Genomic DNA, 17,024 nt, shown 5'->3' with positions numbered 1-17,024 from the left:
TATATTAGGACTTACTGAGAAACATGTACATCAATTCATCCACGAGAGGAAAAAAACATCTAGTAAAAAAAATGAAGATGTACTACGAAGTTGTAGATTCTTTAACTCACCTTCACAGGTTCTACTTCTTCCTCAACAACATTTGCTTCATTTTGTTTTTCAGTTTCTTGAACAACATTTCCTTCATCGCGGACAGGTTCAACAGATACATCTACTTCACTTGGTAGCTCACAATGAATTGCTGAAACCTTGTGCTTCAATGTAAGCTTCTTGCGCATAAGGCTTAGCTTACTGTGTTTTCTGCCGGACTTGTTTTTCCTATGACTACTTGACTTTGTCATTGATGCCTGTTGAAAAATAAGCAAGGTGGAAGTTATTATGGGAAGAAAATAACAAATGTCCACACAGGTGTAGATGTCATTTAGCAAAAAAATGTTACTGAGACAATGGTGCACTGATGTCACATATATGGCAGAAGGTTTGAAAACATGTTTCTGATTCAGATGTTACTGGGACACAACATTTGCTACAATGCGTTGCAAAAACAACACATTATGGCATCGGACAAAAAACTAACTAACCAGATAAAATTGCAGTAGCATGTTATAGTAAATCAAAATTGCTACTACATGTTATAGTATCAAAAATTCTATCAGATGCTGCACACCAACCACATGATGATCACAAAAAATACCAAGTGACCAGGTAGCAAAAACATCCTAAAAACTTCCATGCACAAGGATGTTATATCATCACATTTTTGTACCAGATGTTGCACACACAAAACAAACTTGCACTAGGATGTTATAGCACCATAAAAACCCTGTACATCATTGCTCATACCTCAGCCACAAACACAGTAAACATCCTCAAAAAATTTCCTGCACTAGGATATCATAGCACGACAATTGCTACCATATGTTGCACAGAAACCACTAGAGGACATCACAAAAAAAATTCTTCAAAAATTCTCACAGTAACATCCTCAAAAATTCCCTGGACTACGATGTCATAGCACTAAAATTGCTACCATATGCTGCACACAAACCTCATTAAAGCCATCACAGAAAATCCTAAAATCTACCACACAGTAACATCCTCAAAAATAATTACATCCTCAAAAACCTCATTAGGACATCACAAAAAAATCATAGGTGACCACACAGAAACATCCTCAAATAATTACATGCGCAAAATGATGTCATAGCACTAAAATTACTGCCATACGATGCACAAAATCCTTAGGAAAAGTCTACAAAAAATAACATCCTCAACAAATCCCCTGCACATCATTGCTCATACCTCAGTGACCACAAAATCCCTAGTCTGGTGCATTGGGATGTCATAGCACGAAAATTGCTATCATATGATGCACAAAAAACACATGAAAACATCACACAATCCTAACTGCCCACACAGTAACATCCTAAAAAATCAAATGCACTAGGATGTTGCCCCAGAAATCACGAGTACCTTACTGTGAGACAGAGGAAATCGTGTCGAGCGTGTTGTCGGAGACCAGACCACTGGCGGAAGCACGAAGAGTAGATCCAAGGAGAAGGATGTCACCTGACAAAACCAGATGTGAAAAACCGTCCACGGCGACTCCGGCGAGTAACAAAAACAACGGAGAGGCACTGATGCGGGATGAGCAAAATTGAGTGAAGCGCAAAACCAACCTAGGACGAAATCAGACTACGGCGAGTAATAAACCGTCCACGGCGACTCCGGCGACCACTCCTATCAGCCAGAAACGAGAACCACGGCGAAGGATGGCACCCCCCCCTGAGAACCCGAGGAGAGAAATTAGAAGCAAGGAGAAGGTGCGCGACGGTGCAGAAGAGCAATCGAAGTGGGCGAACCGAACCTGATGCGAAAAATTGTCTCCGGCGAGTAAGATCCGTCGCCGGCGACCGCAATCGCCGGATTTGGCGACGAGGCGGAGCACCAGGATGACCGCATCCGAGGAAGGAGGAAGACGAAATGAAGCCGCTCGCCGACAGGCCTCAATTAATTTCGAAAAAAAAATTCTGATGCTACGCGCACGCGAGGACAGAGACTGCACGTGGGTCCCCACCAGGTCCGCGATGCGGGAAGCTCTGGACCATCGGATGCGAATCGCGCGGCCAGGAGCGTGAGCTGACGTTAAGACACAGTCAGATCAGCTTATAGATAGATTTCTCGTAAAAAATAAGGTGTTTATGTCTAAGTTGACTGAGATTTTCCTAAGTTTCAGTCACCTCAGAAAAGAACTGCAGTTCAAAGAAAAGTACAACTCATTACAGTTGCACATTTCTAGCAGAAAAGTGCAATTGCACCTTTTTAACAGAAAAGTGCAACTCAAGCACTTTTTTACGAGTGACTTAGACTTAAGAAATTCTCAATTGACTGAGATATAGCAAAACCGTAGAAAATACGCGTGCACCTTAGCCTAGTGACCCGACGCATAGTGATCGGGCTAATCGCCGAGACGCAAACTCAGCCCAAATTTGCGTCTCGGATGCATCTTGGTAGACGTTGCGCGGTTGCGCCGTGTGACCACTCGCTTCTCCAACAGGTCCGCTTGGCAGTGGGAGCGAAGCATGTTGCGACCGCATCGCATCGGTAGTTGTCGCTTCCTCGCCGGCGCCGCAACTTTCACCATCAATGGCGTCGCCTCGTATTCTGCACACGCACTAGGCCTAGCGGGCGGCGGCTGGACTTTTGCGCCGCCATCAATGATATCGTGTCCCGCACGGGGCGCCCGGCCTTTAAAAGGCGACCGGCATCGCCCATACCATCGCCCACACCACCAACACCTCTGCTCCTACCCTCATCACCGCATGTCATCGCATCACCATGGGGAAGAAGAAGCACGACTCTGAGGCGTCCGACAGCGGCGTAAAAAAAGAGGACCAGCTGAACAGGGTGCCGCTTCCCGTCGACATGGCGCGGCTCATCTACCGAAATTGGATGTCGTGCCACCGCTGCGGGGACGTGCACCTGCCTGACGGTGGCTGGCAGCTCAGCTACCTTCTGGTGCCTATCCCGCCCATGTCTCTACGCGAGCCGGAGAGGACCGCCAAGATCGGACACAGGTGGAAGTACCCGCGGTCGGACCTCCACGCCGATCCTACCTTCGTCGTGAACTCCGATCTATGGCTCACCTGGCGCGACACCGAGAAGAATCTGAGGAGGAAGGCGGGGTTCCTCAGCGACCGGGACTACCCGTTTGGTCCACCTCCGGTGCCTGCACCTCCTCGTCGAACACGACAACGGGGTCCTCCTGCGCCTCCCCAGGACGACGACGCGCTGGCCTACTACAACGAGGAGGCCAAGGACGACAGCGACGACTTCGTCGGTTGCGCCTTCCACGCTTGGCAGACGGCCATGGAGGAGGGTCGGAAGTTCCAGTTGCCAGCGACGATGACCGATAAGGAGATGAAGAGGCTCAGCATCCTCATGTCGGAGGTGGAGTGACCGGTGCGTCCGGTATGTCACCGACATCATGACTCCTGGCCTCACAGAGGATGAGGCCCTCTAACAAGCGCTAAAGAACTCGGCCTCGCACTCGCCGCCTCCACCTCTGTCGTTCAGCCCGTGGGCTGCTCCACCTCCTTCTCGACCACCAGCATATTTTCTGCTGGCTATTAACTAGCCGTGAATAATACCGGATTTCGTCATGCTCGTGGATAATAATACCGGATTTCGTCATGCTCGACAAAGGACAAGGAGTAGGCTAGGGTAGCAGACAATACATGCACTTAGTTTTAGTTTTTTTTAATTTCCTTTATTCACTATGTACTTGAATGCAAAACCTTAAAATTGCTCACCAGACGGACAATCGAATTTGACCATTTAAGCCGACAGTCAAATTTGACCAGTAAACAGACAGAGAGGGTCAATTTGAGCGTATGTTTTGCATCAACCCCGGAGATGCCCTTAAAAAGTTCAAGGCCTTCACTCTCCACGGTGCGCCACGATCAACACTCTTAGCGCTGAAATTTTATCTAGTTCCTTTCCTAATTGGACCTCTATGAAAATAGCATCCATCATAGAACCAAAACTTTTGTCACGCACAAGAATTTTGAGCCTTGGAAGACTGGAAGACGTACTCACGACTGTCTTTCAGTCTGAAAACTGGAAAAAATGCTATTGACTTCAAGATGAAAAATAAGTCAAGAATGTGCAACAGACAGACGAGAATAGATAGAAATGTTAAAACTTGAGTCAGGTGCGGCCCTGCAGTACCAATGGGCTTCGCTGATGGTTGAGAGTCAGATATAAAGATGTCAAACGATGCAGCACTACATCATAACTGAGTTACAAGTACCGTGTGACCATCAACAAGGAAAATACTTGTACACCTCGCACCAACAATATACAGGAAAAACATCATCAACAACTTGCCACCTAGCACCAACCACAGAAGGAAGCAATCCACTAGCTATTCGACTGTATACAGCACCTAATGGAAAAAAAAAAAAACTTTATCTACTGAAAGGTGATGGTTCCTTGGGCTATCTCTGCACAAACTTCATATATCCAGGGCAGAGTGGGGAAAAGATGAGAAGCTGCCCAGATGGTACTAAAAGGATCTCCGTTCTGAAACTAGCTCCATCCTGAACCTGAGCAACCAGTCCTGCCCTCATACTATGGTACATGATTTATTCAAGCCAGCAACTAGAGATTGAGCCACTTTTTTTTTTTTTTTTTTTTTGAAAATAGCGACTTGCTTGGTTTTGTATGGCAGGACGATGCTCGTGTTTCAGATAACTGTCTAGTTATAGATCTTTACAGGTCTCTCAAATGAATGGCGGTTCTGCATAGAGATCATGCGATTAGCGAAATTTCAGCCAAAAAGAGCAAACAGAATATGGTCATCATCACAGCATCCAATCCAAGGATCGTACGTGACAATGTGACATGAGGTACCTGGTTAGCAGTGTGTGCCTTCCTTGGAGCTGTGTCCGGGTGCTCCAGTCCAAGGTACTGCTCCCACGCTCCATACATGTTTCTCTAAACAAGTTTATACAATTAAAATTAGATTAAATACTAAGAGGCTGCTTCAAGAAGTAGATAACTAAACATGATAATACCTGAAATCTCGTGGCTACAGTATCAGAATCTTCAAAATAGTCTGGGCGACCAAGTGATATGTACGCAAATTTCCACTGTCCAAAGAGAACAGTGGTTAGCATTAGATAAGCACATTAACCGACATCAAATGACTACCTCGTTAAGCATGTTCTATAATACAGTCTGTAATGCAATGCAGTTGGTATGAGCTACACATGCAAGAACTAGCATGAGAAACAAACCTCCCAGATGGACATATGCCTCCTACTGAGCAAGTAAAGTTTCCGCCAGAATATATTTGGCACTATGCCTCTATAGCACAAATGGATTTAATTAAAAATCTTGGAGAAACCCTAATTACCTTGGAGAAATCTTCATCTGAAACCTTGAGCTTTTTCTGCAAACGTTCTTTAATAGAAGATAAGGTCTCATCCTCACGAATAACCATAAAGAAAGGTTCTCCAAAATTCTGAACTTGCTGTGGAAATAAGGACAAATACGCATATGGAAATGAGGACAAATATCAAGCATATCCAAGCAAGCCATGTCAGCCAGAATAAGAAAATCTTGCTAAGAACATTGATTGCACAGACATACAAGGCTGCACTAGCATTTAGTGTCATGACACATATGTGGAACACAACTATCAAAGTTTGACTATAAGAACCACAGCTAAATCATTCTTTCAGCCAATGAAAAAGCAACTTAAAAACTAGATGAGGTACAATGACTAAAAGTTTGTTCAACTGTATTTTTGGACATACTCACAGAAACCACGCTGCATATTTTGTGTTTTATAGCACAGAAATTAATCAATAGATCAAGTAACTGAGATCAAGCATTAGATGAACTTCATTACCGTTTGGTTTTGAGTGTCTTTGGTAAAATGGTACACGTGAATCAAGCGGTCAAAAGGGCCAAGGTTTTTCTCCTCCTCAGGAACCTAGAAAGAGAAGACAATATCACCCATTGAACCCAGGAGGGGATCGAGACCTTCTCAAACAATGGAGAATGGTCTTTCCGTAAAGCGTGACATAACAATATAAGATACCTCTTCTGCACGCAGTGTCCAGTACTGATCGTTGATGTTCTCTATCTTCTCACTGGGTGCGAAAATCTGCAGCAAATACAAGGTAAAAAAATACTATTGTGTGGAAATAAATGTGACCAAGAGGTGTTCAACTAGCACTTGCACCACCTTGTATATCTTGTGGTAGAAAACTTCAAGTAATCGGAGTTCAGCATCGGGATGAGAAAGCTCGACCTGGGTTGACGATGACAGAAGGCATACAGAAGACGTGAGTTAACATGATAAAAGAAACAAAACAAACTAGTATGTGGCAACAAACCATAAAATAAGGCATACAGATATTTACCTTCGATTTGATATCATTTAGCACATCACCAACAGTGCTATTTTTTGGCAACCTGATACTATGAACTGACACCTGATAAAGCATGTTTGAGACTACTAAACATATAGTCTACTGATACTGACAAGATTTTCAAGTGTCAACAGAAGTAACCTCATCCTTAGTGGCATGATGATATGTAACTTTCAATGTCTTCAATGCTTGTAATTCTGGCAGGGGTATATCCAATACTTCATAGTATAGAATATCAGAAGTCTGATACATGACAAGTTAATAGATATGTCATTCTTCACTTTAGTTGTTACTGTATTTCTTAAGCAACTAATGATCACATAGATCAAAGATTAGTCGCAAACCTGGTTATAGTGAATCAGCATATCTAGCAAACGGTCAACGCCTCTGTACTTAATTGGTTGAGGCTTCGGCTGTTGAGAGTAACAATTATGTGAAGTAAGACGGATTTTTGATGGGTCATCAACACCAATTTTTTCAGCAACTTTTTCTACAACTTCATCGTATGTGAAGATTTTTGACCTATACAGCAAAGAAAAAAAAAGAGAGATCGGTAATGATAGAGTATTGAGATTTGCTAATCACACTGTCCAAATGCTTACATCTCTAGGCAAAAGTCATCCTCCTTGGGCTTCTCCAACAAACGGAAGTGGACAAGCTAAACAAAATGAAAACAGCAATTATCATGTGTAAAAGCAATACAAGAAAGTATGGTGTCAAGACGTAACACATGAAAATATAAGAGCATAGTACTAGAGAGTAGGGCTGCAAGCGGTGCGCTATGCGGGGCAGATTGGATTCTGAACAGTACAAATTAGGTGGATTCGGATTGATTTCATGTAGTGCAATTTGTGCTAATTATCATGATTTGCGAGAATATGCAGGATCCGCTTCTGCAGCCCTACTAGAGAGGTACTAATTTGGAAAACAAGATAGCAAAGAAATCAGATAAAAACACAGAAATAGTGTGCAGTGCAAGTATCCTATTTTAAACATGTTGGAAGTGCTAATGCATCGCCTAGTAACTAATCATCCATTTTGTGCAGATCCATGAGGCAAGTAAATTCTTTAAGTTACAGCATGGACAATGTGTGTAAATATCAAATAACATGCAACTCAGGGCTAGCAACTGGGGTGTTCTCAGTTACCTGTCTGTTACGCATATACAACAGAAAGGATGGGACATCAGGGTATCTATACTGGTCAGCAGTTTCTGGCTTTGGGGATTTTTGAAAACAAACAATGTCACCATCTTCAAGCTGTGAACACCAAAAACCCAGATAAGGCATCACAGAAACAAGATAGTATCAGTTAAAAATAAAGACATTGGATCTTACCTGGCAAGACCGAAATATAATTCTATTATCAATGTATTCACACATCACATTCGGCTCAAACTTAATTTCCTAAAATTGATGAAAAAATGGAACAGGTAAGATACTGAATCAATAATTTGCATACCAGGCATTAGGAAAATTAAGGTTTCTGAAAAGAAATAAAACTAACCTCATAAAGCTCAACATCATCATCTTGCAAAAAGCCAGCCATTTTTCTCAATTTTGGCAGAATATCCTGTGGTCTTCCTGAAACCTTCACAAAGAGCCTACCAACATACCTGGAGAATTCATTTACCCGACAAGTATGAGTAGTCTAAATCACAAATGAGAAAAGATAAATAAGGGTAAAATTATGAGAAGTACCGCAGTTGTTCCTTTTCAGGATCATAGAGTTTGAAGAAAAGCAATATATCCTCTCTGGTCTTGTCTGGTAGAGCTAGAGGTTTTAGGTCCTACATCACCCGTAAAAATCGCAAATGGATTTATTGAATTGTATGTTAAAAAATTGGGGGAGGACATTAGAAATCAACAAAGGAAACAGCACCAAATCAGGTGGGGCATACGATATTACCAGTCCAAGCTCAACTTCCAAGAACAATTTCAGTTCTGCATTGTGGGCCTTGTTTGCTGCTTCTTTTAATTGTCCAACCTACACAAAATGCTGACCTTATTTAGCAAACTAGAATACAACTAGACATATGCTGAAGTGAATAGAGACAGATGTATTATGTTGCCAAGAGAGACAACGGCAATAATGGAGTCAGGTTAAATCTACACTAGTTTTATGGTGACCAAAAAAGAAAATATCATATGGCCCTAGTTGTCATTAGCATCACATAAATAAACTTCTGTTGACATTTGAAGGAACAGGAAAGTTTTGAATCAAAAGGAATTCTATACATAGTGGTCAAACATAAGATGATACTAATGGGTTACATCTTTTATACAAATTTCCTACATGTTACATCTTTTATACATATGATATTTGTTCAGTCAAATGGAAGAATCAGTATAAGTGCAACTAGCTTAATGCAATATTTCCTACAGGTTAGATCTTTTATACATATGATATTTGAGTAACTGATAATAAATTACTCCCTCCGTCCCGGAAAGGATGTCTTAGATTTGTGTAAATTTGAATGTATCTAGATTCTGGACACTAAATAGTGCCTAGATATATCCAAATTTAGACAAATCTGGAGACATCCCTTTTAGGACGGAGGGAGTACTACTTGCCAAGCGGCAAGAGCAACCGTAGGTAATTCAAACTGAGTTAAACGGTGGTAGCATGTACTGAGTGCTAATCAACTAAAATCAAAAGCTTAACAACCAAAAGAAGTATGCGATTTAATTATGAGCGGCTTAAGATAGCATAATGCAACTATAGTTTCTGAACACAACATAACTGACCCAAGAAACCACAGGATAACAAATAGGCAATGACATAAAGCATGCACAGATTCCTTTCTGTTCAATAAACTCTTAACCAGGATAATGCAGCCCATGCAGATACATAACAGAGAACTAGAGACCCATAAAAATCAATATCCAATGCAATCTAAGGACATCATCTTACAGTGAGTGCTTCTTCTTGAGGAGTCAATGGTCTGTTCGGTCGGTAGGTATGGTTCTGCCGCTTGGCCCACAACCAAAATCGTTGAAACTGCGTAGGAATACCAAATTCCTTTGCTACCTCCTCCTGAAAAGCACATCAGAGATTACTGATCAGACGGCAACTGTAAACCTCTACTCTTACTGGTACTAAGCTTGGTATTCCTGAATAGCAGTGCACATGAGCTGTAGCAAGAAAGAACATAATCCTCCTTAAAAAAATATTGGTAAATTAGAGATCTTATCCATGATTCATATACTCAGCATGTAGGACTATAGGCTACACCTTCATAATGTTAAAGATATACAAAGGTACTGCTACTTTAAAAAAAATTATTGCACCGTTCTAAGCTTGTGCACTGCAAGTCCTTTTGTGAAGTATAAACAGCAATTAGTCTTTCCAAGATAGACCCTAGTGTTGTTTTTACCAAAAAGTACCATGCAACACAGGTACACCGACTTCAGTCCTTACACCACTGTCTTTGAGCTTTACGGACACAAACAATACCAATTACAAGAACAGCCTTATTCGATATTCCTATTACTGAAACATGCCAAGAGTGCTATAACTGCAAACATAGTTTTGACCAATGTTATTACCTTGAATTGAGTAAATGGCATCTGCTTCTGTATACGGAAGCTCTGGACTTTATCATGATCGACAAGATCAAAATATATATCTTTCCCTATCTGAGCAGTCAAGTCATCATCCCTAGCAACCTGTACAAAGAAGCAAACATGTAAGATAACCATGTGATGAACAATACAAAGATGCTGGAGCTAAAACAATTCATCCTATATGTCCAACAGGCTGAAGCAAACACCTTAATGATGGTATATAGGTGGGCCTCAGCTTTCTCCTTTTTCCGCCGCTCCTTCTCTTCGCGGTCCTTTTCCAGTCTAATCTGGGAGCAAATGGAGATGTTAGACTACTATAATAGAAGATCTAAATAGCTAGAAACCATGGCTCGCAGCTTACTCGAAGGTGCTCAGCTATGTCCTTCTCATCCACATTACAAATTATTTTATCCTTGTCACTCTCACGAATGTATACAAGCATGTATGCATTTGAATATTTAGTGAACTTGAAAGGGGTGTTGTTTAAGCCAGGATTAGTCTGTGGTAGCTGCAAAAACATAAGAATCCAAGAATCAATTAATCAGCCCAATGTTTTTTACATCACATGTGACTATTGTAGCCATGAGAACTGAAACTAACCTCCTCCTCACCACCATATTGTTCTTCCAATGCCCTCTTTCCATCTTCTTTTGTTACACGTTCATCATCAAACTTGAACCTGGAAGATATTGTTCCATCAGTACATGAGTAAAACAAGAAGCTGTACAGATATTGCTTTTTGAACAGCAAAGAGGGTCGTCATGCATGCCAACTACTAGTACCAGTTTACAGCAGATACATTTGTTTTAAGACACAGATTACCTTCTACATTATATGGGCAAAAATAATCAAATGAACATTGTTGAGAAACATGCATCACTGCCAGAAAGGAAATAAGCCCTTCAAGAACAATTCCAAATCATCAAAAGTTTGATCAGCCAGGTATGACAGCCAGAAGATAGTGCATGTGTTCACTAGTTGACAGCCATGCAAAGCTGTCCAGCTGCAAGCAGCAACTGGCCAGTTCCAGCAAGAGTAACAAAAGTCGACAGCCCAAGCATGGCCAAGATAGTCCCAAGAATCTGCTATTGTTGTATGAAAACAGGGCGAGTCATAAATAAAACAGGTAGTAGACATACCACTGATCTGAAAGTGTTGGTCGTATGAAAGCGTAGTAATGCCCACCATGAACACCACCACTATGGACAAGAACACTGCAAGAAATTGACTGTCATGAACTGCACCAGGTTAAAATATCCCCGCCCTTCCCGATTCCCATACCAATACCCATCACTATTGTGTAGGTATGATTAAATGATTAACAACGTCCCACGGGCCAAATGGCAACGCCAAAAAAATCAAATTCACCTACGTCACTTTTGGCTATTCATCCATGACATGTGGCATCTTCAAAGGCAAGAAATGAGCACAAGCCAAAAAAAAATGAAAAAATATCTTACTGACCTGTGAAGAGTGTAAAGATTCCGAACATTCCTGTCTGCATCAGGAGATAAGTACTTTCCGTCATCTCTATCAAGATCCAACTGAAGTGGGAACTCATAACGGTCATTTATCTGCATCAAAGGAATGGTATGCACACTTAATAGGTTAAAAAATTGAAGATAAAATACAAGCATTAAATAAAGGGAAAGACAAGAATTTTGTGAACTTCAGTTCAGATTTTTCACTTCCATGAACTACAACAGAATTTGAATGAAATCATGTTGTACGTACATGAACTTCCTGTGCAGCACTTTACTGATGTCATCTAAGTTGTATATGTTGTAACCATGGTAGAAATCTAAAGATTCACCAAAAGTAAAAAACGGTGAACTAAGAGACTTGCTAGATATTATTCCAAGTTCCGAATGCATGGTTATTGTGAACCCTGATTGTATTAGCCTGATTCATGTGTTAGTAATTTGTTCACACTGCAAACTAAGTACCCACACTCAGTCAACATCACTTAACGGAATCTTATTAACCGCCCCAGAATATATCTGTGTTACTAATAAGTGACATGGTTGCCTTAGATTAACATTATCGCCCCACATAATGATGTACTGCATTCTTGAAAATAGGCATATTCTACGGGTTCAAACAAGATAGTCAGAGAGACTACAAATTGCTAGAGACACTGGATTTATTGCTAAGGTGCACACAAGCACACAAAATGCAATGTCTTAATATACATTGAATTGAAGTGAAGGTATATGTTACAGCTAAAAACACTAGTGTCCTCATGGTCATACCATGAAAGGCTTCTAAAATGTATAAATCCTATCAGGTCCTCTACCACAAAAATGTCATAATGGAAGTGAAGAACTTAGTGGGTGATGCTGATACAAACCTTCACCATTGTGTCACGCATGAAATCGTATTCAAACCGTTTAAGCTGAAGTTGGAGAACAGGAGGGAAGTCAATGAAAAGAACGCCTTTCTTTGCATCCTGAAACAACAAATATCTCTCAGTAAGAAGCACATGTAATAAACCGATTAATTGTGTGTCTTTGATCTCAGATATTGGCTACTGTAATGAGCCATATTGGTGACCACAGCTCATTATATTCAACAACTTGAGTGGGCCAGGGTGTGTGGTGTTGGAGGTTCGTGTGCTCTTATTTAAAAATTAAGAAAATCTAGCCATGCCATTGCAAGTATTCTTTTAGGATGCGCACATGTGTGCACATGAGCATGGGTATGCGACTCCACACACACACAAGATTGAGGGGAGGGAGACTGAAATCCATTGGTAAAATGGATAGATGCACTTGATCTGCCACAAGCTCCAGAAGCCTAACCTGCAAACCATGCTGTTCTGCGTGATACTTGTTATCACCTTCCAAGCGCTCAACTTCCACATACTTATCGAATGAAGCATAGACATCCTGACAACCTTTGACATCAAGCTGCAAGTCTGCAGTGGAATATAGCACGGTTAGGGCAAACAGGTTAGGGCAAACAACGGGCAAGGTTTAAACTTTGTTGCCCATGTGTCAGTAACAAGATCACTTGCCATAGAAGGACTCCTTCCTTGTTGATTTGAAATCAACATTGATACATTCGATATAATTCATGTGATGCCCTTCAAATAATTGTTGTATTGTGCCCTCCACAACAGTTCCCTTGAATCAACAACATAAAAGCATAATTCAGTCAGAGCTACATGATTCAATAAACAACACCAGAGGATATATAAAGAAACACCTTACAGATGTCAAACCTTCATCTTATCTTCCAACTTCTCAGAAAGAACTCTATTTAGTTCCTGCACATCGTGCTGCATAAATGAATCGTGCATGTCCCACCCAAAAGATTTTGTTAGCTCCTTTGTAGAGACACTGCTATCATTATACTGCAACTTATAAAAGAGACTTTGAAGAGCTAATGGAATGCTTCCTGCGGGCATATCGTTTTCAGTAGTGGGCATGTGGTAAACAGCCTGGCAAGCAATATACAAAGTTAACAGAATCCAAATAGGTTAAGCAGAAAAGAGAACAATATCTGAATTTGAAGTTTCTACCTTTCTGAAATATGGAATGTGATAGAGAGTCTGAAGGAGAGAATTCATATAGCAAGTGGCACCTTGATTTTTAAGGCCCACAAAACCAGTCTCCTTTTTAGAGTCATAACTCCAGTAATCAACAACCTTACAGACAGCAACCTCTGCTTCTATTATACAAGTGTCATTTACAAGATAACCTCTACTGGGATTGTAGAGTTCACTCAAAGGCATAAATGAAGTGAAACCCCAATCGCTTTCTCGAGCAGAGAACTGATGTTGTGTCTCTGCAAGCATTCAAATTTACTTGTTATAACACAGAAGATTAGAATAGTAGCTCTAATTTGTAAGATGACTATTGTACACACCAGCTACAAAAAATATAATATTTTTATAGGAAATCCCCTAATAGCTGTCTTAATGGATGATTAGCAGATGTTGGGGGGGCTGTATGTAAAATGCATAAATTGCAAACCAGTAAAACCATAGTCACCCTTTTTGTTAGCTAATGGGAGGGGTAAAAAAGAACAAGTACCTTTTCTTATTGTAAACTTGCTGTGAATTTGATTAACCACTGAGAGGCTGAACTGTGCATATCTAGTCCATCCATAGGGCAAGACTGATGAATCAGCAACGTCCAAATACATAGACAAGAATTCAACATTATTTCCCCTTGGGAAAATCAAAACTCGCCTGCAAACAGAGAAGGTTCCATAAAACACCTGGCCAGAAACTCTTGAATGACCACATACTAACTAAATATGCTAATTCGCAGAAAATAGAGCAGTAGGCACTTACCACTTGAAGCTTCCGACAACAAAGGTTTCAGAGTAGAGCTTCTTTGCATTGACTCTTGATAGGTTTTCGATGGTCCAAGTAAATCTCGAGATTGGTGGATCCTCTATCTGCTGGTTCTCCACAGTAACAGCCGGCTCAGCAGGCACAACTGGAGCAAAATAAGTCAACTTGAATATGTCACATAATAACAAAAGCAAGACTAAATAACACAGTAGTACATCCAAACGGGTACTGCATTTAGTACAAAGAACAAACAGAAACCACTATTAAATGCACTTACTTAACATACTGCATAGAGAGGGCGAAAATGCAACCCACTAAAGAAGTTGTCATGCCATCACAATATCACAAACAAACACAATTGCAACACACCATGCAATCACTACAAAACCACACTGGCAATACAAAAATACCAGGTGCACACACTCTAGCATAGTATTAATTCAACATACCAATGTACGGCAAGCAAATAATGTTGCAAGTGAAGCAAGAATTTTCTAACTAGGTGAATACTGGTAAGTAGGATATCTATCTAATTAAAAAAAAAAATCTACACAGAACCATGGTACGTAACAAGATGAATCACCATTCTGCATAATTAAATATGGTAAACAATAGCAACCCTCGCCATGGCAGATATCACAAATCGCACACACAATCAAGTAACAAATCGTCACTATGCAGAATAAGGCAGCAAGTAACATTCATCCTAACTATCAGGGAAGCTACTCAGTTCGGCCCATCACACACAAGTCTGTCTGATAGAGTCAACAGCCAATAAGATGACAAGCCGTTGGGGAAAAGCGAGGCGAGGTGACGGAAGCGAACCTTCCATTGGCTGCGCCCCGTTGGGCAGGTCCTGGTGCGGCACGAGCACCTCCTCTTCCAGCGGCTGCGGCTGCGCAAAATTGACGAGAGAGGACACTTATCAGATCCACTCACCCAAACCCCACCAAAGCGACCAAAACCCCCAAACCCTAGAACCAATTTCCGACGACGCGGGACGAACACTCAGCCCGAACACGCCACGCGTGAACCCCGACCCAGGAAACCAACCCACGGCGCAAGGGCAACGGGCCCGGCGCCCGCCTCGGGCCACGATGCGTGCGGCACCACCGCTGGTCGATGGGGCGGACAGGGGGCAGCTCGAGGAGGAAAGCGGGGGAGGAGAGAACGGATGCTGCGGGGGGCACCTGACCTCGGCCACCCCGCGCGCGCGCTTACCTCGGGAGGAGCCTGGGGCGGGGAGGAGATCGTCATGGCGCGGCGGGCGGGGGAGGAGGGTTCGCCGGCGGCGATGTGGGTCCCGCCCCGGGAGTGGGTTGCGGGAGGCGTGGGAGATCGCGAGGAGGTGGGGGAAGGGGGAGGTGGAGGAGAGAGAAAGGGGAGGTTTTGGTGTCGTGGAAAGTTCCAGGGTCTTATGCGAAGCAAGATCGGTGGGCGGAATGGACGGCGGAGATGAGGGGCTCAGGGCGGAGTTGACGGTCCAGATATTATGGGCGCGATGCGTGGCGCGTCAGGACGTGGACGGGGAGGACGAACATTCGGACAAGACCCCAAAGACAGAGTAGGGTAACTTTGCTTGCTTGGCTTCTCTCATCTCCATCTCCAGCGGCGCATGTACCGTTTTCGGCAGCCGTGATCGGAAATGCATCTAGCACCATCTTCAGTGGGGCGACACAAAGTGACCGGACCGTCCGCGGAGACGTAAACCTGGCCCGAATATGCGCCTGGAATGCGTCTCTGGCGGACGCTCAGCGGACACGGAAAGTGTCCGCTCGCGTCAAGAGGATGTTACGTCGGGCCCGCCTGGCAGCGACCCTGCGTCGATGCGTCTTCTCCGTCAGTACTGGCAGTGAGGCGTCGCTTCGGCAGTCTGCGGCCGCGTAAATGGCGATGCATCACGTGGCGCGGCCGTCGCCTACCTCTGCGCACGTAGTAATGGTGATGCCACGCGTGGCGCGGCCGTCGCCCTGCCTCCGACCTATATATACAGGGGCGCGAGCATCTCATCTCCTCCCACTAAACCCTAGCCGCCGCTGTCGTAGCGCTACTTCCTCTCAGCCTCCAGCAGATCCAGCATGAGCAACGCCGGCCGCGGCCAAGCTGCCGCGCCTCCACCTCCACCTACACCTCCCACTCCACCTCCCTCGGCCTCGAGCTCCGACAAGGAGTTCGACTCCGACGACAGCATGGGCGACCTCCTCGACCCCGTCAGGGACGCCAAGGCCTTGGCACTCACGGCGAAGAAAGCAGAGGAGGAGCTGGCGGGCCACGCGGCGTTGGACGCCGAGCTGGAACAGCGCAGGCTGGTGGCCGCCGCTGCAGCAGAGGACTCCGACTCGGAGATATCTTGATCCTCCGATGACCCTGATGCGCCTACGCCGGAGGAGAGGGCGGCGGAGCAGAGGGCCATCGTCGAGTCTTTCGAGACGCTCAAGGACGACACCGCCAACGCGAGGCTGGAGAAGGCACTGAGCCAGGACGTGGCGGCGCACCGAGCCATAGCGGCCGCGCGGGAGGCGGTGGAGAAGCAGGCGACGGAGCGACGCAACGACGGTGCCGGCCCATCAGGAAGCAAGTAGTCTAGGCCTATAGATCTACTTTGTATAGTTTTTATGCATTTTTATGTACTACTTTGAAAGTTTTTAACTATGTTGCAATTCAAAAAATGGGTCGCCCCGCTGGGAGCACACCCAGACGCAAACGGACGCG

At 43.5% G+C, this 17,024-nt stretch overlaps 1 protein-coding gene across 3 annotated transcripts; it reads right to left on the bottom strand.

Moving 5' to 3' along the window:
- Window positions 1–4,263: 4,263 nt before the first annotated feature.
- On the bottom strand, window positions 4,264–15,705 carry LOC127333867 (ubiquitin C-terminal hydrolase 12). Of its 3 annotated transcripts, none has more exons than XM_051360304.2 (32): window positions 15,534–15,705; window positions 15,138–15,207; window positions 14,310–14,457; window positions 14,047–14,204; window positions 13,533–13,798; window positions 13,233–13,451; window positions 13,026–13,134; window positions 12,811–12,926; window positions 12,360–12,458; window positions 11,474–11,583; window positions 11,149–11,223; window positions 10,610–10,688; window positions 10,371–10,517; window positions 10,216–10,296; window positions 9,992–10,111; window positions 9,357–9,479; window positions 8,352–8,429; window positions 8,144–8,232; window positions 7,950–8,058; window positions 7,781–7,849; window positions 7,592–7,702; window positions 7,046–7,101; window positions 6,788–6,965; window positions 6,585–6,686; window positions 6,435–6,506; window positions 6,257–6,322; window positions 6,110–6,175; window positions 5,918–6,001; window positions 5,420–5,536; window positions 5,079–5,153; window positions 4,915–4,998; window positions 4,264–4,801 (listed from the first exon to the last, which is right to left on the bottom strand). In XM_051360304.2, exons 1-32 carry the CDS (start codon window positions 15,567–15,569, stop codon window positions 4,760–4,762), a joined length of 3,354 nt encoding a protein of 1,117 aa, XP_051216264.1. In that variant the 5' UTR covers window positions 15,570–15,705; the 3' UTR covers window positions 4,264–4,759. The 3 variants fall into 3 exon arrangements, with proteins under 3 accessions (XP_051216264.1, XP_071682415.1, XP_051216265.1); XM_071826314.1 differs by having other exon boundaries at window positions 15,138–15,211; window positions 15,535–15,705; XM_051360305.2 differs by lacking the exons at window positions 13,533–13,798; window positions 14,047–14,204; window positions 14,310–14,457; window positions 15,138–15,207; window positions 15,534–15,705 and having other exon boundaries at window positions 13,222–13,357.
- Window positions 15,706–17,024: the final 1,319 nt, after the last annotated feature.

The sequence above is a fragment of the Lolium perenne genome, chromosome 2 (assembly GCF_019359855.2).
Source record: "Lolium perenne isolate Kyuss_39 chromosome 2, Kyuss_2.0, whole genome shotgun sequence".
Lineage (NCBI taxonomy): Eukaryota > Viridiplantae > Streptophyta > Magnoliopsida > Poales > Poaceae > Lolium > Lolium perenne.
This window is presented reverse-complemented; position numbering and strand designations above follow the sequence as displayed.

Coding starts and splice junctions, on each gene's coding strand:
- LOC127333867 (XM_071826314.1), bottom strand. CDS start 15,569: ATGACGATCTCCTCCCCGCCCCAGGCTCCTCCCGA. Junction 12,927..13,025: donor AAGGAAGGAGTCCTTCTATG/GCAAGTGATCTT, acceptor ATTCCACTGCAG/ACTTGCAGCTTGATGTCAAA. Junction 6,687..6,787: donor TGCTGATTCACTATAACCAG/GTTTGCGACTAA, acceptor GTCATGTATCAG/ACTTCTGATATTCTATACTA.